At 44.6% G+C, this 26,639-nt stretch overlaps 2 protein-coding genes across 5 annotated transcripts in view; one reads left to right on the forward strand and one right to left on the reverse strand.

Moving 5' to 3' along the window:
* The window catches only part of LOC130832536 (myosin-7B), a 110,606-nt gene that overhangs the window by 40,403 nt on the left and 43,564 nt on the right, over positions 1–26,639 (reverse strand). The gene's annotated exons all lie outside the window — the stretch shown is intronic.
* GSS (glutathione synthetase) lies at positions 1,932–26,450 on the forward strand. 3 transcript variants are annotated; one of them, XM_057700883.1, is made up of 13 exons: positions 1,932–2,008; positions 4,702–4,836; positions 14,473–14,618; positions 15,750–15,825; positions 16,126–16,265; positions 16,918–17,034; positions 20,623–20,703; positions 20,805–20,882; positions 22,026–22,092; positions 22,878–23,072; positions 23,560–23,641; positions 24,834–25,023; positions 25,932–26,450. In XM_057700883.1, the coding sequence occupies exons 2-13, from the start codon at positions 4,708–4,710 to the stop codon at positions 26,053–26,055; spliced, it is 1,425 nt and encodes a 474-aa protein (XP_057556866.1). In that variant the 5' UTR covers positions 1,932–2,008; positions 4,702–4,707; the 3' UTR covers positions 26,056–26,450. The 3 variants fall into 3 exon arrangements, with proteins under 3 accessions (XP_057556866.1, XP_057556865.1, XP_057556867.1); XM_057700882.1 differs by lacking the exon at positions 1,932–2,008 and adding an exon at positions 2,049–2,242; XM_057700884.1 differs by lacking the exon at positions 1,932–2,008 and adding an exon at positions 6,204–6,287 and having other exon boundaries at positions 4,700–4,836.

Genomic DNA, 26,639 nt, shown 5'->3' on the forward strand with positions numbered 1-26,639 from the left:
GGAAAAGCACCTAGGCAGAGGGAGCAAGAAAGGCAAAGCCTTGCTGGAAAGATCCTTGGCCAAGAGCCCCTCAATCCCAGTCCCACCATGAACTGGGTCCCCTTGATCAAGTCACATAACTTCTGAGGCTCAGCTGCCACATTTACAAAATGGGAATAAAGATATCTTACCTGCCACAATGTGGGAGGACTCAACCAAAGGGGTGTTAGGGTCTGGGATCCTCCCCAAATCTCACCAATAGCTACCTGATACACATCATTTGGCACCCATCTTGGAAGAGGAGAACCTGCACAGAGGACCCTGAGTCATGATTTTTTATTTTTAATTTCATGCTGCACTAGAAATTGCTTCCTTTGTTCCTTGTTAGCATGGTGGGCTTTTCCTGGCACCTGGGGCCTAGTATAGTAACTGCTGCTTCAGACTCTCTCTCAGGTACAGAAGCAGACAAAAGAAGGACATCACGAAATCACTGTTGTGGCAATAACCAGACCACCCATTCCTTCCTTCCCACCAACACTAGAAAGCTTAGTCTGTCCTGTAGACAGAGAATACACATACTTTATTTAAGGAGTTGGAAACATCCTGTCCCCTGGACTGGGCCACTGATTTATAATCATAGTTCTTTCTCCTAAATATCTCTTTAATCTGTCCCCTTCTCTCCATCTTAGCCCTGCCACATCATCTCACACCTTAACTCCTTCTGAGCTCTTTCTCTGGCCTTAGTCTCCCCACTTACAAACCATTTGCTATGCTATAACCAGCATCTTACACCATGTCTCTCTCGCTTAATATTCTTAGACAACTCATTGGACAAATGCTAAACCTCTTAATCTAGCATCCAAGGCTCCCTCTCTAAGACTGAGCTCCCAAAAGCCTGCTCCAATCCCCAGACTCTCCTCAGTGTCTACACCAAACTCCTCACTGTCGCTAAAACAAGACTAGCCACATTCAGAATTACTTGCCTTGGCTATTTCTGCTCCTGCTACTTGGCACACGGGCCCCATTCCTGCCTGTCACCTCCACCCCTACTTCTTCCACTGTTTACACACGCCTACCCATCCTTCAAGACCCCCAAAGTCTTCCCTACTTCCCCAGAAAAACTGTTCACCTATCTACCTTTTTAATCATATGTGAAAGCAGGGGCTCTGCCTTATTCATGGTTAATTTCCCAGAGGCTGGACTGATTAATTCAGTTTAATTAAAATTCATATCATGTGCTTCAAACTGAGAAGAATCCTATCACCATCCAGAAAGAAGGAACAGTTAAAGAACCGGGGAGCTGCCAAGGGCTGAGGTGGGGGCAGGACCAAAAATCTGCATTAAAAACAAAACTGCACCAGATTCTGATGCAAGTGATATCGGACATTCTGTGAAACACTGATCACCCTCAAACGTTCCTAACTTTAAAACTGCTGTAAAAATGAAGTTACTTTCCTTCTGCCATTAAGGCTTTTCCTGCAGCTGCTCCAGGGTTGGAGAAATCGGGGGTTCTTTTCTGGGACCCAGCTGGGTGGAAAACAGAAGCCTGGGTTCCAACACTGGCTCAGCCTTTAACGTGCCATGGGACCCTGCCCTGGGCTGTCTCTCTCTGGGCCTCTATTACCACGCCTACCACCACCAACTGTGTGTCCCCAAGGGAGTGACTGTCCCATTCTGGGTGTCCGTTTCCCCACCTTGCATCGGACGTCACAAGCTCTGACGCCCTACGAGCTTTGCAAACCCCTAGCTCCCGGCTGACCCAACATGACTCCTCCCCTCCTTCCCACGGGCCTGTCCGCCCGGGTTCAGGCGACGCACCCCTAACGCCAAAGCGGCCCTCACAGAGACTGCCCCTTCCCAGCCACCGTCCAGCGCCGCAGGCACCGGCCTCCTCCCCAGCCCAGCTCTTTAAGCCCCGCCGGGGCGGTCCGCGCAAGCGTGTTGGGTCTCTTCGAGGCCCCGCCCCCTGAAGCTTGGGTAAAGGCGCGAGGGGCCTGAGTACGGAGTGCGGCAGGACGACGAAGAGCAGGTTGGGGCACAGCAACGGCGGCCGGCAAGGGTCATGCTTCTTCGGGAGGAAGGACACGAGGGAGGGGTCTGGTCAGCGATTGGAACCCCGGAGGCCAGGAGATGTTGCAGCTCATACCCATGGCAGGGACCTGGGAACTGGTGTCCAGTGAGGGGGTGGGGCTGGTGCTTCTTGATTCCAGATTTCCCAGATCTCCTGACTTCAGGAGGGGCTGGCGTCGGGGACTCGGTGCCGGTGAGACTAGAGCCAGAGGTTTTTTGGTTTTGTTTTTAAACACAACAGAAGTGGAAGTAATTTCTTTGTCCCGGCTGGGAGCGAGCGGGCCGGGGCAGGAGACCGTGTTGTTGCCTCGGGCCTCAGGCAGGCACTGGCCTAGCCCTTGGCTTAAAGTCAGACCGGGTTTTCATGTGCGCGTGTTAAGCCTTTTGGTGATCTGGCCCCGGTATGTCATTCATTCATCATGCTTTCATTTAGCATTCATTGAATACAGTAATAGGCGCTGGAGCTAGAGAAGTGATCAAGACACACGATTCCCTACGATACAGGGAAAATTAATAGGTTCTAGAAAGGAGCCCTGGGCGGGGAACAGGGACGGTTTCTGAAACTAAGTCGTGAAAGGTGGTCGGGAGCGGTGGGGATCGTCCCAAAGAGAGACGACAGCAAATGCCAAGGCCTAGAAGCGGGAGAGAAGCTGCTGTGTCCTGAAGATACATCACTCTGAATCTGTTTAGTGCCTAGGGAAGAGATGGTGGTAGTCCGAACTAGGCTCCTAACAGTGGAGGTGGAGGGAGATCAAGGAATTCAGAGTACTGTATACTTAGACAGAATCCACAGCATTTGGGGAGGATAGGGTGAAGGAAAGAAGTTTAAACAAGGCTTGGGTGCCTGGGTGGGATTCATCAAGAGTAGAAGCAGATTTATGGGACGACAACAGCACATTCTATTCTGGTTCTGTGGAGACTCTCAGTAAACTTTTGGATATTCTCTTTGAAGACTGGAGAAAGCACTACAGTGAAGTTATAGATTTGAGTGTCATCAGCAAAACAGAAATAAAGCCACAAGAACAGTTGAGACTGTAGGATGAGAAAAAAAAAGGGCCCAATTAACACTTTTCATAGTAATTATTTTTGTCTTATCTTTCTTTGCTTCCTCAGTCAGGGTCCTGGCATTAGATGCCAGTCAGTGTTTACCAGCTAAACAAAAACCCAACAGCAGACGGAGATGTTAGAATCGCAGAGTTGTGAAGAGATGGGGGCCCATGGAGGGTTCCATTGCTCTAATGTCAGAGTCACAGGTTCTAGTCTTGGCTCAGCCACCAGGCTGCTGGGTGACCTCTGACAGGTCTTCCATCTGTAAAGTGGGTACAGCCAAAAAAGAAGTTCCAAACACTGCTAAGGAACTACACCCAGATTTTTTTCATTTAATCCACATGGTGACCTTATTTATAAAGGAAGTAATTATGCATTCAAACCCAGGTCTGACTGACCCCAGAGCTTTGTTCTCTACTATGACTGCCCTTATGTATGTCTCACCTGACAGCGATGTCAGGACCCTCTTGAAATCACATGCTCATCCTTTCAAAACATTGTGCTGAGGCTGACAGACTTTTATGATTGGTCTGGCACCAGTGCTGTCATGGGGAGTGGGGGATGGAGCTGAAAGTGATGGAGGTTACTTGTCATTCTCTAGCTCTCTTCCTGGGACCACTGAGCTAGGCAGCCATGTTTTGTTAAAAATTAGGGACTGGTGTTTCCAGATTTTTATCCAGAACTTCTTAAACCCCTGGGGCCTGCTACAAAACCAATGAGTGTCAAAGTGTGAGTTGGGTCACCCCATGTGTCTCTGGCAGCCAGTTGGATTCCTCCTATTACATTGGACATGTGGGTTTCAGTTACCTCTATCCTGCTAATATGATTTCTCAAAAATATTTTCTGTCTTTTGGTTTTGTGATGATAGATGTGCATACAGGGAATGTAATCGTTTCCTGCTAGTGAGTTGGCCTCTGGTTAGTATGAGGGAGGAGTTCACCTTATTTGCATTTAATAGTGTTCCACAAAGGACTCCTTTCCCCTACTCCCATAATTTATTTGAAACCTGCCGACATGGGTTGTTGGAGCTAGGAGGGAATTTAATAATATAAAGCAGCGGTTCCCATCCCAGGAAAATTTATTAAAAATACAGAGCTTCAGCCCTTCCCTCGCCTCGGACATCTTGAATCAGAATCTCTAGTAGGGCCCAGGAATCTGTATTCTTTTCCAAGCTCTCCAGAATAGTCAGCCCGTTTGGAAACCATGGTCTACCTCAGACCCCTTGTTTCACAGGTAGAGAACCTACAGCTCTGGGAGGGGAAAGAACTTGCCCTGATCACATATGACATTAGTGCCTCTTTCTCCAATGAGAAGCATTGGGCTGGGAGTCCGGAGACCTGGGTTCAAGTCCAGGTTTTACTAGTCATTACCTTGGGCAAGTCATTTCATCCCTCTGAGCCTCTGCTTCCTTACTGTGAGAATAAGGCTCTTATTGTACTAGGACTCAAAAGAGAGAGTGTCAATGGAAATGCTTTGTCAAGCTTTCCATTTTGTGTTCACGGAGGTTAAGAGCTGCCAGCCAGTGTTCACTTCCCTGTACCACACTGCCAATTGCTGGGCCCCAGGCCATCTGTCACCAAGCCCTCCTCTCTCCTTCTGTTGCAGGTTGGGATGGCCACCAGCTGGGGGAGCCTCTTGCAGGATGAACAGCAGCTGGAGGAGCTAGCAAGGCAGGCTGTGGACCGGGCCCTGGCCGAGGGAGTGTTGCTGAGGACCTCACAGGAGCCCAGCTCCTCAGATGTAAGCCCCTGACCCCTCCTCACAGCACTGGCCACACTGCTTGGATCCTACTCAGTCCCTGCTATGCTGGAGGCAGCTCCTTTGGATTAGTGACCACATCTCTTTTACTTTTTTTTTTTTTTTCAGTAAATAAAATTGATCTCTAGAAGAATGTAAAGTTAAAAAGCACCAATCTAGAGTAATCAGATTTAAGTCTGGGGTTCGAAGGGGTAACTCACACAGGTTACTTAGCCTCTCTCAGCTACAGTTTCTTCAGATATAAAAAAGGGATGATAATGGGGCCTACCTCATGGAGTTGGCCAGAGAATTAGAAGGTAATTCATGTGAAGCACTTTGTTCAGTAAACTATTATTTTTTAAGACCCCCTAGTCACACTGCCTTCCCTGAAATTAGTTTGTGGTATATCCTTCCAGGTCTTTCTCTGTGCATTGTGTACATATATATGTATAAAAACAAATACAGTTGACCCTTGAACAACGAGGGGGTTTAGGGGTGCCAACCTTCTGTGCAGTTGAAAATCTGCATGTAACTTATGGTCGGCCAACCAGATATGCGGTTCCTCTGTGTCAGAGGTTCAGCATCCATGGATTCACCCAACCTCAGATCGTGTTGTACTGTCGTATTTACGATTGAAAAAAGTCAGCGTATAAGTGGACTCGTGCAATTCAAACATATGTTGTTCAAGGGTCATCAGTATATAGGTTTTAAAAAACAAATTGGATCATATATATTATTCTGTGACATATTTTTGTTTGTTTTTCGTTTAATGATCTGTCTTATAACTCTTTCCAACTCCCTCATTCTAATGCGTAGCATTCCAAGTGCGAATGGATCACAGTTTAGCTTTCCTCTACTGATGGCTATTTTGGTGATTTCTAATGTTTTATGACTACAAATAGCCCTACAGGGAACATCCACGTACGTGCCTGTTTGGACATCTGTATGAGTGTTTCTCTAGGGTTGATACATAAAAGAGAACTGCTTAGTCTAAACCACGTCTTTAAAAGATCTCATCCTTTAAAAAAAGAACTTTTTATTTTGTGACTAAGTAAGATACATTCATTGTTCAAATTACAAAGGGTATAAGAGTTTACAGTTTAACCCTCCCTTCCATATTCTCTAGCCACCCAGTTCTCCTGCCCTGAAGGCAACCTGTGTTTTAGCATTCTTGTTTATTCTTTTAGTTTACTCATAACAAGAAAATACATACATATTCCCTTTTCCCATTTTTTACACAAAGAAGCATATTAGACAAGCTCTTCTATGCCTTAACGTATACCTTATGATTATCCACATTAGTAAATAAAGAGCCACCACCATCTTTTTTTTTTACCAAGCCACATTTTCTTTTGTCTCTGTATGCCCAGAACCTAGTTAAGGGCCTGGTGGAGAGTCCAAACTCAATAACTGTTTACTGAGGCTCAAGTGAATGGGAATGGCTGTCACCTAAGGTAGGCTGGTACTGTAAAAGGTCTGCCTCTGGCTTTGGGAATATAATTGCATGGTTTGTGAACTTCTTGTGTGAACCCAGGATGAAGCACCTTCCACTCCAAGATTTTATTTCTTCTGTTAATCAACAGGTATTGTGTGAAGGTCCAACACTTGGTCTTTCAGGAAGTTATTGGAGCCTAGAAAAGGCACAGTCCTCAGTGAGATTTCCAGTCCAGAGAAAAAAGACAGCACGTGTGTGTGTGTGTGTGTGTGTGTGTGTATGTGTGCGGGATTTCATTCCAGATCTTTACCATGTGCCTGTTCTATGCCAGGCCGTTCTAGGCACTGAAGACAAAGGTGAGTCAGCCAGAGGCTTGGCCTCTGGAGCTCATAGTCTAGTTGGAGAATGTACCACAAGACAAAATTAAATAATGTCAGTTCTATAAAGAAATACAGGCAGCCTGCTACATAATATTAGCTATCATTTATTGAGTATTTACTGCATGCCAGGCACTATTCTAAACATTTTGGAATCTCTAACTCATTTAATCCTCATCACAGGAGAGATACGGAAACCAAGGCCCAGAGCAGTTAAGTAACTTCCCGGAGGTCATTTAAATGGTGGTGTAATTGGCAGAGCCAAAATTTAAACCCAAGCAGTTTGCCTCCTGAGTCCATGCTCTGAAATTACATTTTTTAATGCCTCTCCCAGGATACTATATAGGACACCTGGAAGAAGGATCAATTCATTAGTAGTATTTGAACTAGATCTTTTTTTTTTTTAATTTATTTATTTGGTTGCACCAGGGCTTAATTGCAGCACACGGGCTCCTTAGTTGTGGCATGCGAACTCTTAGTTGTGGCACGCGAACTCTTATTTGCGGCATGCATGTGGGATCTAGTTCTCTGACCAAGGATCAAACCTGGGCCCCCTGCATTGGGAGTACAGAGTCTTAACCACTGTGCAACCAGGGAAGTCCCTAAACTTGATCTTAAAAGACAAATGGGGGAAAGGAACAGCATAGCAGAGGCCCCAAAGAAGGAAAAGGCAAAAAGTGTTCAAGAGAATGCAGCTGAATGCAGGGCATATAAGTGGATATAGTGGGAAAGAGTCAGGCCAAAGTCAGACAGCCAAGAGGCTTTGGGTACTGGGCAGAAGAAGAGTGTGAGCTTTATCCTGTAGATCAGGCCTACAGACCAGCCATGTGCAGGTTAAATAGTTGGCTCCTGCAGTGTTTAGAGAGTTAATTAATTTTTTTAAATACATGACCAGAATATAAAACTCAAAAGGGTATTCAGTGTAGAATGTCTCCTTCCTCCAGTAATGGTTTTCCCTCCCTAGAGGCAAGCATTGTTAACAGTTTTTTCACCAGATTGTCTTTAAAAAGTCAGAGCCAACGTTTTTTTAAATTGAAGTACAGTTGATTTACAATATTGTGTTTGTTTCCAGTGTACAGCATAGTGATTCAGTATTTTTGCAGATTATACTCCATTATAGGTTATTACAAGGTAATGGGTGTAATTTCCTGTGCTATACAGTATATTCTTGTTGCTTATCTGTTTTATATATGTTGATAGTAGTTTGTATCTGTTAATCCCATACCCCTAATTTGTCCCTCCCTCCTTTGGTAACCACATATAGAAACCCCTTTGTCTTCTATATCTGTGAATCTGTTTCTGTTTTGCATATATATTTGTATTTTTTAGATTCTACATATAAGTGACATCATACAATATTTGTCTTTCTCTGCCTGACTTATTTCACTAAGCATATTACTCTCCACTTTGTTGCAAATGGCAGAATTTCATCCTTTTTTATTGCTGAGTAGTATTCTGTTGTATGTGTGTATATACATATACCACATCTTCTTTATCCATTCATCTGTTGATGGACACTTAGGTTGCTTCCATATCTTGGCTATTGTAAATAGTGCTGCTGTGAGCATTGGGGTACACGTATCTTTCTGAATTAGTCTTCTCATTTTCTTCAGATATATAGCCAGGAGTGGAATTGCTGGATCCTGTGGTAGTTGTGTTTTCAGTTTTTTGAGGAACCTCCATGCTGTTTTCTGTACTGACTGAAACAAGTTACATTCCCACCAACAGTGTATGGAGGTTCCCTTCTCTCCACACCTTCTCCAACTTTTGTTATTTGTAGTCTTTTTGATGATGGCCATTCTGACAGGTGTGAAGTGATATCTCATTGTAGTTTTGATTTGCATTTCTCTAATTAGTGATCTTGAGCATCTTTTCATGTGCTTGTTAGCCATCTGTTTGTCTTCTTTGGAGAAATGTCTATTCAGGTCTTCTGCCCATTTTTTTTTTTTTAATAAATAAACTTATTTATTTATTATTTTTGGCTGAGTTGGGTCTTTGTTGCTGCATGCCAGTTTTCTCTAGTTGCAGCAAGTGGGGTCTACTCTTCGTTGAGGTGTGCGGGTTTCTTATCGTGGTGGCTTCTCTTGTTGCAGAGCAACGGCTCTCGGCGCACAGGCTTCAATAGTTGTGGCTTGTGGGCTCAATAGTTGTGGCTCACAGGTTCTAGAGAGTAGGCTCAGTAGCTGTGGCACACAGGCTTCGTCGCTCTGTGGCATGTGGGATCTTCCCGGACCAGGGCTTGAACCCGTGTCCCCTGCGTTGGCAGGCGGATTCTTAACCACTGCACCACCAGGGAAGCCCTCTTCTGCCCATTTTTTTGATTGGGTTGTTGGTGTTTTTGATATTGAGTTGTATAAGCTGTTTGTATATTTTAGAAATTAACCTCGTCAGTAGCATTATTTGCAAATATTTTCTCCCACTCCATAGATTGTCTTTTCATTTTGTCTTATATCAAAGAGTGTTCTGCTTATGTTCTCTTCTAGGAGTTTTATACTTTCAGGTCTTACATTTAAGTCTTTAAACCATTTTGAGTTTATTTTTAAATATGGTGTGAGGTAATGTTCTAATCTCATTGTTTTACATTTGGCTGTCCAGTTTTCCAAGCACCACTTATTGAAGAGACCATCTTTTCTCCACTGTATATTCTTCCTTCCTTTGTTGTAGATTAATTGACCATAGGTGCATGGGTTTATTTCTGGGCTTTTTATTTCTGGGTTTTTTCTGTTCCATTGATCTTTGTGTCTGTTTTTCTGCCAATACTACACTGTTTTGATTACTCTAGCTTTGTGTTATAGTCTGAAGTCTGAGAGGGTTATACCTCCAGCTTTGTTCTTTTTTTCTCAGGATTGCTTTGCAGTTCAGGGTCTTTTATGTGTCCACGAAAATTTTAGGATTATTTGTTCTAGTTCTGTGAGAAATGTCATGGGGGGACTTCCCTGGTGGCGCAGTGGTTAAGAATCTGCCTGCCAATGCAGGGGACACAGGTTCGAGCCCTGGTGTGGGAAGATCCCACATGCTGTGGAGCAACTAAGCCTGTGTGCCACAACTACTTGAGCCTGCATTCTAGAGCCCGTGAGCCTGCGCACCTAGAGCCCGTGCTCTGCAACAAGAGAACCCACTGCAGTAAGCCCAGGCACCACAACGAAGAGTAGCCCCCGCTCACCTCAACTAGACAAAGCCCACACACAGCAATGAGGACCCAACACAGCCAATAAATAAATAAATAAATTTATTTAAAAAAAGAAAGAAAAATGTCATGGGTGTTTTGATAGGGATTGCATTAAATCTGTAGGTTGCTTTGTGTATTATGGCCATTTTCACAATATTAATTCTTCCAATCTAAGAGGACAGAATATCTTTCCATTTCTTTGAATTGTCTTCAGTTTCTTTCATCAATGTTTTATAGTTTTCAGAGTATAGGTTTTTAACTTGTTGGTTAAATTTATTCCTAGGGATTTAATTTTTTTAATGATATTATAAACGGGGTTGTTTTTTATTTTCTCTTTCTGATATTTCATTATTAGTATATAGAAATGCAACAGATTCTGTGTATTAATCTTGTATCCAGCTATTTTGCTGAATTCCTTTCTTAGTTCTAATAGTTTTGGGGTGGAAACTTTAGGGTTCTCCATATACAGTATCATGTCATCTGCAAATAGTGACAGTTTTACCTCTTCACTTTCAGTTTGGATACCTTTTATTTCTTTTTCTTGTCTGATTGCTATGGGTGGGACTTCCAATACTAGGTTAAATAGAAGTGATGAGAGTAGGCATCCTTGTTCCTGAATTTAGCAGGAAAGGCTTCAGCTTTTCACCTTTGAGTATTATGTTGGCTGTGGGTTTGTCGTAAATGGCCTTTATTATGTTAAGATATGTTCCCTGTATACCCACTTTGATGAGCGTTTTTATTGTGAATGGATGTTGAATCTTGTGAAATGCTTTTTCTGTGTCTATTGAGATGGTCATGTGATTTTTATCCTTCCTTTTGTTAATGTAGTGTATCACACTGATTGATTTGTAAATGTTGAACCATACTTGTGACCCTGGAATAAATCTGGCTTGATCATGGTGTATGATCCTTTTTATGTATTGTTGGATTCGGTTTGATAATATTTTGTTGAGGATTTTTTGGATCTATATTCATCAAAGATACTGGACTGTAATTTTTTTTTCTTTTTTTTTTTTTATAGTGTCTTTGCCTGGTTTTCGTATCAGGATAATGGTGGCCTCATAGAATGAATTTGGAAGTGTTCCCTCCTCTTAAATTTTTTAGAATAGTTTGAGAAGGATAGGTATTAGTTCTTGTTTATATGTTTGGCAGAATTTCCCTGTGAAGCCATCCGGTCCTGGACTTTTGTTTGCTGGGAGTATTTTTATTACAAATTCAATTTCACTTCTAGTGATTGCTCTGTTCAAGTTGTCTGCTTCTTTTTTTTTTTTTTTATAAATTTATTTATTTATTTATTTTATTGGCTGTGTTGGGTCTTTTTTTTTTTTGCTGTGAGCAGGCTTTCTTTTAGTTGCGGTGAGTGGGGGTTATTCTTCATTGTGGTACACGGGCTCCTCATTGCGGTGGCTTCTCCTGTTGCAGAGCACGGGCTCTAGGCACATGGGCCTCAGTAGTTGCAGCACATGGGTTCAATAGTTGTGGCTCACGGGCTCCAAAGTGCAGGCTCAACAGTTGTGGCACACGGGCTTAGTTGCTCTGTGGCATGTGGGATCTTCCTGGAGCAGGGCTCGAACCCGCGTCCCCTGCATTGGCTGGCAGATTCCCAATCACTGTGCCACCTAGGAAGCTCAGTCTGCTTCTTCTTGATTCCGTCTTGGCAGGCCATATATTTCTAAAAATTTGTTTCTTCTAGGTTGTCCAATTTGTTGGCATATAACTGTTCATATTATTCTCTTATAATTTTTTGTATCTCTGTGGTATCAGTTATTTCTTCTTTTTCATTTCTTATTTTGTTTATTCAACATTTTTTAAAATCATTAAATTAAAAAAAACTCTAGATACCCAGCTTATATTGAAAAATCAGATCAGTTGGCATCCTGGCTCACTTTCCTGTATGGCAGCAATTGGCTAGAGTGGAGTTATGACTGCCCCCTTTGATAAGATGAGAGTTCTTACTTCTTTCTTTTTTTTTAATTAATTAATTAATTAATTTATTTATTTACCTATTGGCTGTGTTGGCTCTTCTCCACTGCACATGGGCTTCTTCCAGCTGCGGCGAGCAGGGGCCACTCCTCACCGCGGTGCACGGGCTCCTGGCACGTGGGCCCCAGCATCTGCGGCACACCAGCTCAACAGCTGTGGCTCACGGGCTCTAGAGCGCAGCCTCCATAGTTGTGGCACACGGCCTCAGTTGCTCTGCAGCATATGGTATCCTCCCCGGGCAGGGATCAAACCCACATCCCCCACACCCGCAGGCAGAATCCCAACCACTGCGCCACCCAGGAAGTTCCCTTACTTCTTTCTGTCACTCTCTGTTGTGTTGTTTTCCTGGATATGAAGCTGAGTGTTTATTGTACTGCCTGTGCTATAGTTTTTCTTATAATAGAAGAATATTACCCTGTGTCTGTGTCTCTATTGGAAGTGAAAAGACTGTTTCAGCCTTTAGCCTATGGGTAGCAGAGAACAGCTCTACACTATTGATCCAAAATGCAAGTGGGCATAATGAATTATGGGGACAGAAGCAGAGGGAAATCTTAACAGAAAGACTCTTTGGAAGTTTTTCAGGCCAAGTGGGACTTGTTGGAGGAGGCAGAGTTCTGAGTGTTAAAACCAAGGAAATACCCCTGTAGTTTTCACACATGCACCCAACATCTTAAGTCCCCCCTTACATATGTGCAGTATTTCCCACTCTAACTCCTAAAGGCTTCAAGCTGAAAAAGCCCTTACTCTCACAAACACCCTTTCTTAATTTTGTCTTAAACTGATGCTGAGGATGGCAATTTGGGAATTATTTAGAACATTTTAATTGGACCTACCCTAATTACCTGACATTTCCACTTTTAGAAATTTCCAACTTATGAACCTTCTCACACACAAAATACCTAGAATGTGTATTCTAGGATGTTCATTGAAACATCGATTTGTAATGGAGGAAAAAAAGGAAACCACCTTGATGTTCATAATAGAAGGCTAGATTCAATAAATTATGGTAGGACTTCCTAGATGGCGCAGTGGTTAAGAATCCGCCTGCCAACGCAGGGGACACGGGTTTGAGCCCTGCTCTGGGAAAATTCCACATGACACAGAGCAACTAAGCCCATGCACCACAACTATTCAGCCTATGCTCTAGAGCCTGTGAGCCACAACTGTTGAGCCTGTGTGCTGCAACTATTGAAGCCCACGTGCCTAGAGCCTGTGCTCCACGAGAAGCCACCACAGTGAGAAGCCCACACACCCCAATGAAGAGTTGCCCCCGCTGTCAGCGACTAGAGAAAGCCCATGTGCAGCAACGAAGACCCAATGCACCCAATAAATAAATAAATAATAAAGTAAATAAATAAATATGTTAAAAAATAAATTATGGTATATACAAAGAATAGAATACCATACAGCCATTAAAAAAGAATGAGAGTGCTCTATCTGAATGTATTCAGAAATGTCTCTGAAATATTTATAAAGCAAAGGACAGAATAATATATGTATTATATGCTTCTGTGTGTGTAAAAAAAAAAGAGAAAATATGTATGTATACATACACATTAGTCTAGAAGGATATGTGAGGCACTAGTATACCATTTGCCTCTGGGGAGGAGAACTGGGTCACTGGGGCCAAGGTGGGAGTGAGACATACTTTTCGCTATGTATCCTTCTGTCTTTTTTGAATTTATATCATGTGTTTGTGTTATCCATTCAAAAAAATAACATTCTTAATATATAAATGCCAAGTTCTAACACCATTAACTCATACTACTATAATGACCAACTGATAGTAACTCAGAGGTTAGACTCAGGAATGCTTCATAATGTAAGCACAAAGTCATAAGTCACAAAGTCATCCTATCTTCTCTTACCCAAGTTCCAGTTCATAGAACCCAAGTTCTAGTTCAACAGCAGTTGGAAATCTCAGAATGCATTACCCCTTCTAAAAACAGTATTCTAGATGGGATTTGGGTTTCCTGGCTCTGCCAAAGTCCAAAGAACCCAGAATGCAGCTGAACCCCAGGTCTGGCACCTGGGTCACCATCTCCAACACTCCTGGCTTCTATTCTGGGGGCCAGAGTCCACTTCTGCTGAAGCCCTACAGGACTTTCCCTCTCCCCCAGCCAGAAGGCAAGGGGACTGGGCGTGGATATGAACTGGCTAGGAGTGGGTGTGTATGTGTGTGTGTGTGTGGTGGTCGTTGTTTAGTAACCATCATGGTTGAAATCCCAGTGTCACTTAATAGCTTTATATAATTTTGGACATGTTACTTAACCTCTCTGAGACTTAGTTCCCTTATCTATTTATTAGGTATAGAAAATAATAGTATCTTTCTCATAGGGTTAAATGATGAATCCACGTAAAGTATTTAAAATAGTGCTGAGCACACAGTCAGTACTCAATAATTTTTTGGTTTGTTTGTCTTCTAGACTTTGTAATATTTTATCTCTTTACATTAAAAAAAAAAATCAGAGAAAATGCCCAAAAACAAAGTCTAGAAGTTCTCTTTATACCCATTCCTCATCCTGTTCTCCTCCCTCCCTTCCCAGAGGTAGCCACTATTCTGCAGTTTGTATGTCTTCAGTAAATGTCGGGCACCCTTTCCATGGGGTTATGTTTGCAGGAAGACAACCTATTCACAGGTGTCTTCCCCATGCCCACTCTCTCTCTTCGAGCAGGTGGTGAGCTATGCCCCATTCACACTCTTCCCCTCACTGGTCCCGAGTGCCCTGCTGGAACAGGCCTATGCTGTGCAGATGGACTTCAACCTGCTGGTGGATGCTGTCAGCCAGAACGCTGCCTTTCTGGAGCACACTCTCTCCAGGTACAGGGCAGTGGGGCTTAGGAGGCTGTGAGGTGCTAGAACCAAGGGACTGGAAGACTGGGGAGTCGTGAGGTATTACCCAGGCCGGTGATGTGGTGGGGTGGGGGACAGGTACTCCCCAGGAGAAACAAAAATTAGTAGACTAGAAGTTAGGAGGGCTGGCTCCTAACCCTGGCTCTACCACTTATTTATATGGCTCCTAACCCTGGCTCTACCACTTTATTATATAGCAAGTTCCTTTCTTTCTCTGGGTGTCAATTTCTTCATCTGTAAAATGGGAGGTTGGCCTAAATCTAAGGTCCGTTCCAACACTGACATTCTGTGATTCCCTGACCCCTGCTCCAAAGACTGAAATTTCCATTTGGAATTAGGGAAGTTCAGCCTAGTTTTAGAGAAAACAGAGGGCAGGAGGGGTTAATGGGTTTAAAGTCAGATTTCCTACTTCTCTTAAGCTGTGACCCTTTTCACCTCAGGCCTCTCATCTCTGGGTGGGATGGGGTGCATACCGGGCCACAGCCAGTTCACAAGGATACAGAACCCCTGAAATGGCTCACTCCATCCACCCTTCTCTGTCTCTTCTGCCTTGATCTTTTTTTTTCCCTTGAGGCCCTGGGGCAAGCGAAATTTCTTTATTTTAGAATTAAGTTCTTTATTTTAGAATTAGAATTAAATATATATGTGTGTGTGTGCTTGTGAGAATATATATGTAAATGTATGAGGGTGAGTCAAAAATTATCCGCCCTCTTACCAACTACAGAATGGTCATATATGCCAGTTTTGAATTCTTCTTGGGACCACACACTGTATTCAATTCTGTACATGTCATATCTCATTTACTCTTCACTACAACTCCATGTTATAAGTATAATTATATTCCTTTTCATTTTACAGAAGAGCAGACTGAAGCACAGAGGTGAAATGATTGTCTGAGGTTGCCTCAGTGAATGGTAGAGCTGGGATTTGAACCCAGGTCATCTGGCTCTAGAACTGGGTTCTAAACCACTATTCTCTACAGGGTTGGTGTGGGTGTTCAAATTTGAGCCAGTAAACCCAGAGAGGATTCAAGAGGCAGTGGAAATCCTCCACCTGTAATGTTAGATGCAGCCTAGGAAATACTGTTTGCTCTTTCAGCACCATCAAAAGGGACAACTTTACTGCTCGCCTCTTTGACATCCACAAGCAAGTCCTGAAAGAGGGCATTGCCCAGGTAACCATTCCCCACCCCACCCGTCTGGGACCTGCCCCTCCCATCTCTCTCCCTCTCTCTTTTTTTAAATCAAAAGAATTGGGCCTAGTCCCTGAGCTCATGGGAATCTGCCTCTCATTGGTCCCCACTGGGTTTACACATTAGTGGCCAATCCTGGGGTGACCAAAAGAATGATTCCCCTGGGTCTGGGAGCGTTAGCTGGCACCTCTGCCTGGAGTTCATGGTACCTGTCTGCTCTGTGGCTAGGCCCTCGGAGTCAGCCCCTGGGCAAATGTCCTCAGCCTTCAGTTTTCCCCACAGACTGTGTTCCTGGGCCTGAATCGCTCAGACTACATGTTCCAGCGCAACGCAGGTGGCTCTGCAGCCCTGAAACAGATCGAAATCAACACCATCTCTGCCAGTTTTGGGGGCCTAGCCTCCCGGACCCCTGCTGTGCATCGGTGGGTCCCCTGGGCAGCCCTGGGCACACTAGTGAGGTGTCAGCCTGATGAGCCTACAATCACAAGTCAGGGCAGGGATCTCCAACACTGTGCCTTCATGGGCCTTGGGTCCTGTGTGTCCACCTCATAGCACAGGTTCTGCTTGTAATTAGGTCTTAGTATGTCAGAGGGGGAAGGGACCTCATGGTTCACCTGGTCCTGCCCCCTCATTGTACAAGTTAGGCAGAAGGAACAGTATCTGTGAGGGTCCTGAGGTAAGAAAGAGGCCTGAAAGGAGGTCAGAATCCAAGGTGGAGAGGGAACAGGGGCTTTCCTTCTGAGGGCTGCACCCTAGCAGCATCTGCTTCTAGTCAGTAGTGATGCTCCTGATTGCTGTGATTCCAGCTGGTCTGTAGTAGGATTCTGGACAGCACCTGGGGCTCAGGGAAAGGGGTTTCAGTTCACTGGGAGGCTGGCGTGGAGTGGAAACACAGGGTCTTATGGCAGCCCAGCACATCCCAGCCTGAGGTGGATCCTACAAGAGCATGATGGTAGGATGCTTTTTAGTGCTCAGCTGACTCTCCAGGTGATGTTCCTTAAGTGTCTATGAGTCACAGGCAGAAGGGTCTTCCAGGTCCATCCAGTTACTAAGCAGACATCTCTCTTTCAACAGACATGTTCTCAGTGTCCTGGGTAAGACCAAAGAAGCTGCCAAGATCCTCTCCAATAATCCCAGCAAGGGACTGGCCATGGGGATTGCCAAAGCCTGGGAGCTCTACGGCTCAGCCAAGTAAGGGGAAGAAAAGGTGGCAGTAGAATCCTGCTTTAGATTCAGCATTCAGGGCTTCCTAGGTGGCGCAGTGGTTAAGAATCCGCCTGACAATGCAGAGGTCACGGGTTTGATCCCAGCTCCAGGAAGATCCCACATGCCACGGAGCAACTAAGCCCGTGTGCCAAAAATAAATAAATAAATAAATGCAATAGATTCAGCATTCATGGATGCAGCCACTTCTTTGCCTGACGTCATTAGGAAATGAGGGAATTTTTCTTGAAATAGAAGCTTACACTTTGAAGGGTCAAAATTATTTTAATGGAGTTTTGGGCTTCCTTCTTAAATAAGAGATGCTGGTGATAATTTAATTTTTTCTTGTTGGCTACAGGGGATCATTATGCCTGTCAGTGATTGCATCTTGATGTAATGCAGGGGTGCCACCTAGAGCCAGAGAGGCATGTGAGGTTGTTTGCCTGCACTAATGGTCCCAGCTATTAGGCTTTAAGCGCTTATTCTTTTTCTTCACAGTTTTCCTGTTTTCCTACTAGTAGTTCTGACTTCTTACTGCTGTCATTGTGCTTGAATTTGGAATCCTCCACTCCCGTTCTTATACCTCCTTTCTGATATGCAGTTTGGGGAAGCAAATGATCTGTTATATCTGTGTCTAATGAATGTGAGGGCCTTTGATGCATAGATGCATAAACTTTGATTTAGGGATTTTAACTGCTAAAACAGTCTGTTTTAACTGTTCAGAGTCATTTTTGCTTCCTTCCTATTTCTCAACTGTTTTCCAGATGTGTAAAGATGCTAGGTAAGTGACTTCTGGATAAGTGAGCAGCCACTGTACTAACAGTTATTGCAATGTTAATATAGTATTAATAGTTAACCCTCAATGAGGACCCACTAGTGCCACACTTTGTGCTAAGCACATCACATACAGGATCTCATTGAATCCTCATTTCAAACACTCTGAGGTAGGTACTATTCATCTCCCCCATTTTAAAGATGAGGAAACCGAGGTTCAGAGAAGTGAAATGAATCGTTCAAGGTCAAGTGGTGAATTGGTGGTACAGCCCAGAGTCCATCTACCTATAGAACCTGCATTCTTAATCACTTTATTGCCTCTAAGAGAGCCTCTCTGGGTTTGTTAAGCCTCACTAAGACAAACCTCAGGCGTTGAGCATTTGGAAGTCATCAGACAGATACTTTGTCAAGTAGAACTCTTGGCTAGGTTGTATTTTAGGAGTGAAGCCAGGAGGTGTCAGCTAGGGAACTGCTGATAGACAAATGCTGCAGAGGGTTTCTCTAGCCAGGCTTTGAATAACATGGAGAGAAAAGACTTGTGTGCTTAGAGTTAGGCACTGGCAGGTAGGAGCTGTGGGGTTCCTGAGCCAGGAGTTCCATTTTGAGAGTCAAATAGGCACTTCTGCTGACCCAAATATGACCTTTGCTAAAGTCTGTTCTTTTCCCTGACCCTCAGTTTCCTCACTTGTAAAATGGGGGTAATAATAATACCTAAAAGGATACAGTGAGAATTAAATGAAATCACAGATTTGAAAAATGCTTTAAAATTTCAGTGAGGGTTGTTATGTGGTACTTTCAATAATAATAATATTATTAACAATTACTACCATTTAAAGAGTACTAGCTTTATTTTACAGAAGAGCAAACTAAGGGCTCAGAGAGGTTGAATAACTTGCCCAAAGTCACACAGCTAGTAAGTTTACAATTCACGTTTATCTGCCTCTAAAGCCCATGTTCTCTATGCTACACTGTTCTGCTTCCAAGAGGAATGGCCCCATAGTATAGACTGAAAAATTTAGTTGTGAGCATTTGTAGAGCAGATGAATTTTTATCAATTATCTCATACTTTTAAAAATAATTTTTAAAAAGTAAGCCTGGAAAATGAATTATGATTTCAATTTAGACATTTATTCAACCTCTTTCAAAATATAGTGTCTGTGGTTAGAATAAGTAGGGATAAGAAAAGGGGATTCTTGACATAAAACGTTGGGAACTATGATCTTTTCAACACCCATATCTTACACATGGGGAAATCAGGGCCCAAGAAATGAAACTGACTTACCCAAGGGTATACCATAGGTCACTGGCAGAGCCAGCACTGGGACTCAGGAGTCTTCATCCCCAGTCAGCATGCTACTGCCACTTCACCTTCCTTAGCTGACAACTTTCCTAGTCCTGCTGCCAGTAGACTGCTCAGAATTAAAGGCAGGAGGAGGTAGAATAGGTTTTTTGAGCCTGATTATTTGGCAGGAAGCAGGTTGATTTCATTAACCAGAGCATGCAGTTCCACTTTAACCAGAGCATGCAGTTCCACATTAACCTATAGCCTTCCTCTGCCTTTTCTTGGAGGTGGGCCAGCCTGGGCCAAGTGTCACCTTCCCACCCATGAGCAGAGCAGATCAGGCTACAGAGTAAAGAGCAAGGTCATTGGCCCTCAGGACTCTCTCAGGGCAAGATGGCTTGTGAAAGCACCATTTCTGGCTCGTCTTTCAGATACCCAACTCAAAACCAAGACAATTTAATGTCATGCCTGGCCTCAAGAGATTTCAGGCATGCCAGGAGAAGGGGCATACTAGGACCTGTATTTTAGCTAAGTGGAAAGAAGTCAGGCAGAGTGTAGTCCAAGGGGTTCAGGTGAGGGAGGGAGAAGCAGAGATAGACAAGAAGCCAAGTATGGGAGGTCAGGAATCCACACTCAAAATCCTAAGCCAACTCTGACCACCCAGGAGTCTCAGCAAGAAGTCTTGGGCACAAAGCAATACAGCTACAGCAAAAATGGAGTTTGGTACTGATGAACAGTGGCCCTAAGAGAGTCTGGTGGGGGACTACTGGACCTGTTCTTGACAACTGAAAACAGCTTGGTTGGTAGCCAAACAATTCTTTGGTATTAGCATTTCCAAGTCCTCAAGCTCTTGCTTCTTTAAGAAGCCTGTGAATAAGCAGAAAGGAAGAGGCCAGGTAAGCCCCAGTGATCCCATTAATACTGTGGGACCAAACGTTGCCCTGTATACATCACAGAAAGGTTGGGAGGCCCCAGGAGATAATGCCTTATCCATAGTTGGCTCTATAGGGTTTCTGTAGGATTCCGTTGAGGATTCCATTGAGCTATTCTTTTTTTTTTTTTTAAAGAATCACACTTTTATTATATGCTTCATAATCTAGTAATAGGCTCATTAACCCCTAACCCCCAGCATTGTTCTTTTACAAAATAGTCTTCAGTACTCTCACCTCTTTATTCTTCCAGAAGAATTTAGCATCATTATGTTAAATTCTAAGAAAAAGTCATCTTGGGTTTTTGAGATAGTTTTAAATCTAAACTTTAATTTGCACAGAAGATTGACATTGTTACAATATTTCATCTACCTACTGGAGAAGAGGCAAAGACATGTCCATTTTTTCAAGCTTCCTATTTTCAGGAAATAATGTGTTGTAGCCTCAGGTGTCTGTGCCTGAGGCAGTCTTGAGAGAATATCTGCTCTTTCAGGGAAGCTGTGTTCTCATTCTCAGTCCTGAAGGGGGGTGGGGGGATGGAGGGAAGACAAGCTTTGTAGCCGCCTTGGGCCACCTGTGCTCTTTCCCCAGTGCTCGGGTGCTACTGATTGCTCAAGAGAAGGAAAGGAACATATTTGACCAGCGTGCCATAGAGAATGAGCTACTGGCCAGGTAAGTAAAGGAGGGGAGACCTCCAGATGTGGCCTCAGGATTGGAGAGAGCCACTCAGAACAGAGCATCCACTCTGTCTGACCCTTGCCCATCTTTCCCAGGAATATCCATGTAATCCGGCGAAGGTTTGAAGACATTGCTGAAAAGGGGTCTCTAGACCAAGACAGAAGACTGTTTATGTAAGTGTCCAGGGAGCATTCCCCAAGGATCCAATAGAAGGCTGATTTAGGAAACTCATCCTGCCTCCCACTTCCCCTAAATGATCCTTTCTTCCAGGACATGTGATGGCTTGCTTCCTTCTCCCTGAATTTTAGGGTAAACTCTGAAAATACCCCAGTGTCCCAGGAAATTTTGGAGAAGCCAAGTTCTGCTTCTAACGGGTTGCATCAGAGCTACTGACATTCTGGATAACCTTGGTTTTCATATGCCTCTGGGCTCCCAAAAGTTCTTGCCCTTCTTGGCTGGTCAAGTCGGACCTGGGCAGTTGGGTTGGGCAGTCAAGGAGGAAGAGGAGTTGCCAGCTTATTCTTTAATTGGTCTTGGAGTTGCTCTCTGAAGTCATGCAAGACCTGAAGGGGCCTGGATTTGTGTTCCAAGTCAGGCCCTGTGCCTCCCTTCGGAGGCCACCACCAAGTGACTTTAGTATCACATATTTGGGTAGCATTGCTTACAGCACACATAGTTAGACCTAGAAATCTGTGATTCTTAAAATTGAGAACCTCCCGGCGTTTCACAATACCACTCGTTATTTTCAAAGTGTGCTTTTATTTTAACAAAATCATTATTTTACTTTCCAGATAAATAATAGCAAATAGATCATAGAAAAGGGGAAAAAGTTCAGAAAGATTCTGTGGCTTAACTAGATTCATATTTTGCATCTCCCCACCCTCATCCCTCCACCATTTAAAAAAAAATCTCAGCCTGGTTTCAGCTACTTTAAGCAGTGTAAATACAAGTGTATTTTGCTAGCAGTATGATTATATATGGCAATATGATTCTACTGCTCAGTAATTTTGAGTCCACTTTTTAAAAATCTACCTAATTTGATTCTGGTTGCCTTCTTTTTTCGCTTCAGCCTTACTAGAATGACTTCAGATCCAGAATATTAGAAAGCATTCCCCATTGCATACCTCCATTTTTTAGTGAAAGCATTGATGGTATGGGTATCTACTTTCATGCTTCAATGAATCCCTATTCAGGCTACCCCTGTGGACTGACTTTCAAAGAAGCCAAACGCATTTCGATGCACCCTGAAATAGATTGAACCACTGAACACATCACTTTTAATTTAACACAGCAGTTTTCTCCATCCTGTGTTCTAGGGACGGCCAAGAAGTTGCCGTGGTTTACTTACGGGATGGCTACATGCCAAGTCATTACAGTCTGCAGGTTGGTACTTTCTGTTAGATCACTCTTGGGACCTACCAACATTCCTCAGAGATTAACTCAGGTGTCACAACAACCAAGGTTATTCCCTGAGCCCTGGCTTCAGTTCTTCCTCAGGGAACTTGCTGCTGGAACTTCCTATCCTCCTACAAGATTTTTGCTGCCTCTCAATCTCTACACACACACTATCTTCTAGAATCTGAATCCTCAGGAATCCACAATGCGTCAGCCATTCACACTGCTTCTAGGGATATGCTGGTAAATGTGTAACAATTGTCTTTCTGGGGAGGCAAGCCCCTATTTGTAGCATTTTCTGATTTCTGTGGTGTAACTATTCCTATCCTGGCCAATTTCAAAGCTACCCAACTTATCTCTGAACACAATTGGGAAGGGATGGGTACAATCAGCTCTCACTAGCCAATGCAAACCAGTTCCACTATACCAGTGACCATTTCCTTCTTGCCAACTCTTCTATCTGAATCAGAAAGTTTTTATCTGCTGTCCAGTCATGTTAATGACAGTAGATAGTATCACCCTAGCTTGCTATCCTACAAGGTAGTTTCAGAATTACAGTCCACATCCACTATTTCATTTAATCCTTACAACCACCCTGTGAGGTTTATAATTATCCCCATTGTATAGAGAAACTGAGGTTTGAGAGATGCAGGGGCTTATCTAAGGTCCCACAGGGAGTTTAATGTGAGGATACCTGGCACCTGATGGATGCTCATTAAAGGTCAACCAAAGTAAAATAAAGTAGAATTCCTTTTGGTTTCTTCTCTCTGCAGAACTGGGAGGCACGTCTGCTGCTGGAGAGGTCATGTGCTGTCAAGTGCCCAGACATTGCCACCCAGCTGGCTGGGACTAAGAAGGTGCAACAGGAGCTGAGCAGAGTAGGCATCCTGGAGGTGTTGCTCCCCGGCCAGCCTGAGGCCGTGGCCCGCCTCCGAGCCACCTTTGCTGGCCTCTACTCACTGGACATGGTACGTGGACAGCCTGCTTCTCCCACCACAGGCCTCCTAGGTATCAGGGACCCAGAACCCAATGTGTTGGGGAGGCTGGAGCTGGCAGTGGGCTGGACTTGGGTCAGTGATGCTCTGTGAGAACCCCCAGAGCTCTGGGAACGGGGGCTGAAATCCATTGTAAGCTCCCACAGCAAAGGTGGAGACGGAGACGGTAACCAGGGGAAGAGGCTGAGGTAGACAGTAAGAATTAAGGAATATCTGTACCTGCTTTTCAGGCCTCCTGCTGCTCCTGAACTGTTGCCTGAAAAAGCTTGTTCTCATTGTACTCACTGCTACAGGGGGCTTGTTGGGGGTCACATCCAGATAGTAGCATCCAGCCTGAAGGGGCTTATGGTTCTTCCTCCTCCTGTTCTTCCTCTGATGCTGCTCTACACAGCCAGCAGGGCCTTGGCTCCTGCCTCTTTGGCCTAAGACTGCTAGTGACTGCTTTCTTGCCTCCTGCCAGGGTGAAGAAGGGGACCAGGCTATCACTGAGGCCATTGCTGCCCCCAGCTGCTTCGTGCTAAAGCCCCAGAGAGAGGGTGGAGGTAGGTGGTTCCCCCTTTGCAGGGCTGTGAGTGAAAGGGGGCTAGCAGGCTGTCACTAGTGCTGATCTGCACTTGCTATGGCACAGTCCCAGGATCTGGGGGACACAAGAGGAACTGACACATGTCCCTGTTATCTTGGCATTAAGGGTTAGGTAGGAGTTTTCCAGGTGGAAAAGAGGGAAGCGCATTCCATACAGAAGAAGCAACCTCAGGCATAGGCACTGGTCCATGAAAGTGTGGTATGTTTGGAGATTAATGAGTAACTGGTGAGGCTGGAATGCAGCATGGGAGGTGGGAGAAGGCAGAAATTTGGGTTGGAAAAGGTGGTTTGGGACCTGATTATAAAGGACATTGAATATATGTAGGAAACTGGATTCTATCCTAAGGGTAGTGGGAAACCATTAGAGAGTTTTAAGGAGGGAAGGGACACATGATTGATCTAGGATCCATGTTTCAGCCATGGTAGAGCACGTCCTGGAAGGGGGGGAGACACTGGTGGCAGAGACACCACAGAGGAGGCTGGTATAGTTGTCCAGAAGAGCACTGTAGAAGGCTGCGCTAGTGCTTATGACAGTGTAGAGTACAGACTGAAGAGACATGGCCGGGTTAGTGACAGGGAATGGAGAGGGAGGAGCTAAATTACTCAGGAATGCCTTTCACTTGATTGCGTGTAGGAAGGTCCAGGAGGAACAGATTCAGGCAGAAGTAACGAGTTCTGTTTGGACATGTTGAGTTTGTTTTGGGAATCCATAGGATATCTGTGATCCCTAGAGCAGGGAGCTTTAGTTAAAGATTTGGGAGTTAACAAGTTATAGGATATAGATGAAGTTTTGGAAGAGATCGCCCTGGAAAAAAAAGTGTAAACATGGAAGAGAGAACAAGGATGAAGGACTGATTCCTTGGAAATCCCAACATTTAAGAGGGGCAGGCGCCAGTCAGGGAGGCTGAGAAGGAACAGCCAGAGACAGGTAAGAAGAGAACAAGGGCAGGATGGTGTGGAAGGTGTGTTCGCTTGCGTAAGAGCTCTCCTGTTAAGGTGACATTTCCTCCTTGGAAGCCAGGTCTGCCCTGGGTTAACTGAGCTGGTGTCAGGAACTGAGGTTCCTGACTTGCCCACATAGCCCTAGAAGTGGGAGCACAGGGTGGAAAAGGTGGGGAGAGGGTCCAGGGTGACTGGTTAATGGAATTGCAGGTAACAACCTATACGGGAAGGAGATGGTACAGGCCCTGGAGAGGCTGAAGGACAGTGAGGAGAGAGCCTCCTACATCCTCATGGAGAAGATTGAACCTGAACCTTTTGGGAATTGTCTACTACGACCTGGCAGCCCTGCCCGAGTGGTTCAATGCATTTCAGAGCTGGGCATCTTCGGGGTCTACGTCAGGTGAGCCAAGCAACGTTTCCTTATCTAGTAAATGAGGCCAAAGACCCAATATCTGCCTACCTCACAAGGCTATCAAATGAAGCCCAGATGAGAAGTGCTTTGCAACTATAAAGGAAATTCCAAGTAGTATCAAGATGGGTGAGAAAATAACCCTGGACTAGGAGACCCCAGGGAAGAAAAGAGTTTGGGTCTAGTCCCAGGCCACCAGGGATTCTGGGGAAAGGTGGGATGGGCCAACTAGAGGATACTTCGTGGCTACGAAAAGCTGAGTGGCCCCTAGGTTTGGATTTGAGCACTAAAGAATCAGGAAGAGGAAGACTGGGGAACTTGTAAGGAACAGTTCCTGGTCCCTCATACCACTTCCTGCAAAATACTAACTCCAAGGTCAGGGCAAGGAAGGAATACCAGGTCCTACCATGCCCCCCACCAGAGCCTGCCCTCTCTATAATCTTCCCCTCCAACCACTCCACTTACAGCATCTCTGCCTGCAAGTTCCTCCCCAACCCCCCACCCCCCACCAGCACAGCCATCTTGAGAGAGAGGTAGAGGAGGAAATTTACAGCTACAGAACTTGAAATGTGAGCCTGGCATGCTAGGCTAGTGCTTTTCCTGCTTTATTTAATCCTCGTGACCATGTTGCAAAGTGAGAGGTATTATCCCTATTTTAAATTGAGGAAACTGATATTTATAAAGGCTGAGTAAATTGAGGAAACTGATATTCAGAAAGACACAGAGCTAATCATATCCAAGCTAGGATGCAAACCCAAATCTGATTAAAAAAAATCCTAGCACTTTCTCGGGTGTAGTCAGTCACCCACGTACGGCTCAGCTGGGACCAATGAAGGTTTTGGGTTTGAGGGCTGAGTCCAGGTGATGGAGTTGTATGTCTCCTGCCCCCATTTCCATAGACAGGGAAAGACACTTGTGATGAACAAGCACGTGGGACATCTGCTTCGAACCAAAGCCATCGAGCATGCAGATGGTGGTGTGGCAGCAGGAGTGGCAGTCCTGGACAACCCATACCCTGTGTGAGGACACAGCCTGACCCGCTCAGACTTCACTCAAAAGACCGTCTATGCTTTGTACTTATCATTCCTTTCCTAGCCCTCCTTGGGAAGGCTGATCTCTTCTAGAGATTTCCAGGGTCTTCATGGAAAGGTGAATGCTGGGTACCTTCCCCCCAGCTTTCCCATCTGAGAACCAGAAAAGCCAAGTTTCCCTGCGGTGCGATCAGGGTGTGGGTATAGCTGAAAATCTGATCTGCGGTAAGGGTTCATAGCCCTGCCACCCTCCTGTTGGCCCCGTCAGCCTTTCCAGCAGGTCCCAGCGTCTGACTTGGGATCGGACTGAGGGGTAGGAGGAGAAGGGTAGAAGGGCACAGCCTTTTCCCACCTCTGCCTTAAATAAAACTACAGTACTTTGCTGATTCTGTGATTCCTTGGTTTGTACATTTAGGGGAGGGAGAAGCTATAATCCAAGTCGACCCACTTCAGGTAGATTGGAGCAGGGGAAGTAACTTGGTTATAATCAGAGTCTCCCTAGCTCCACACCCTATGGATAGGACCCTGCAATTTTAATCCACAGTCACTCACTAATGCTCCCACAGGATCACAGGG

Source organism: Hippopotamus amphibius, chromosome 12, assembly GCF_030028045.1.
Source record: "Hippopotamus amphibius kiboko isolate mHipAmp2 chromosome 12, mHipAmp2.hap2, whole genome shotgun sequence".
Taxonomy (NCBI): domain Eukaryota; kingdom Metazoa; phylum Chordata; class Mammalia; order Artiodactyla; family Hippopotamidae; genus Hippopotamus; species Hippopotamus amphibius.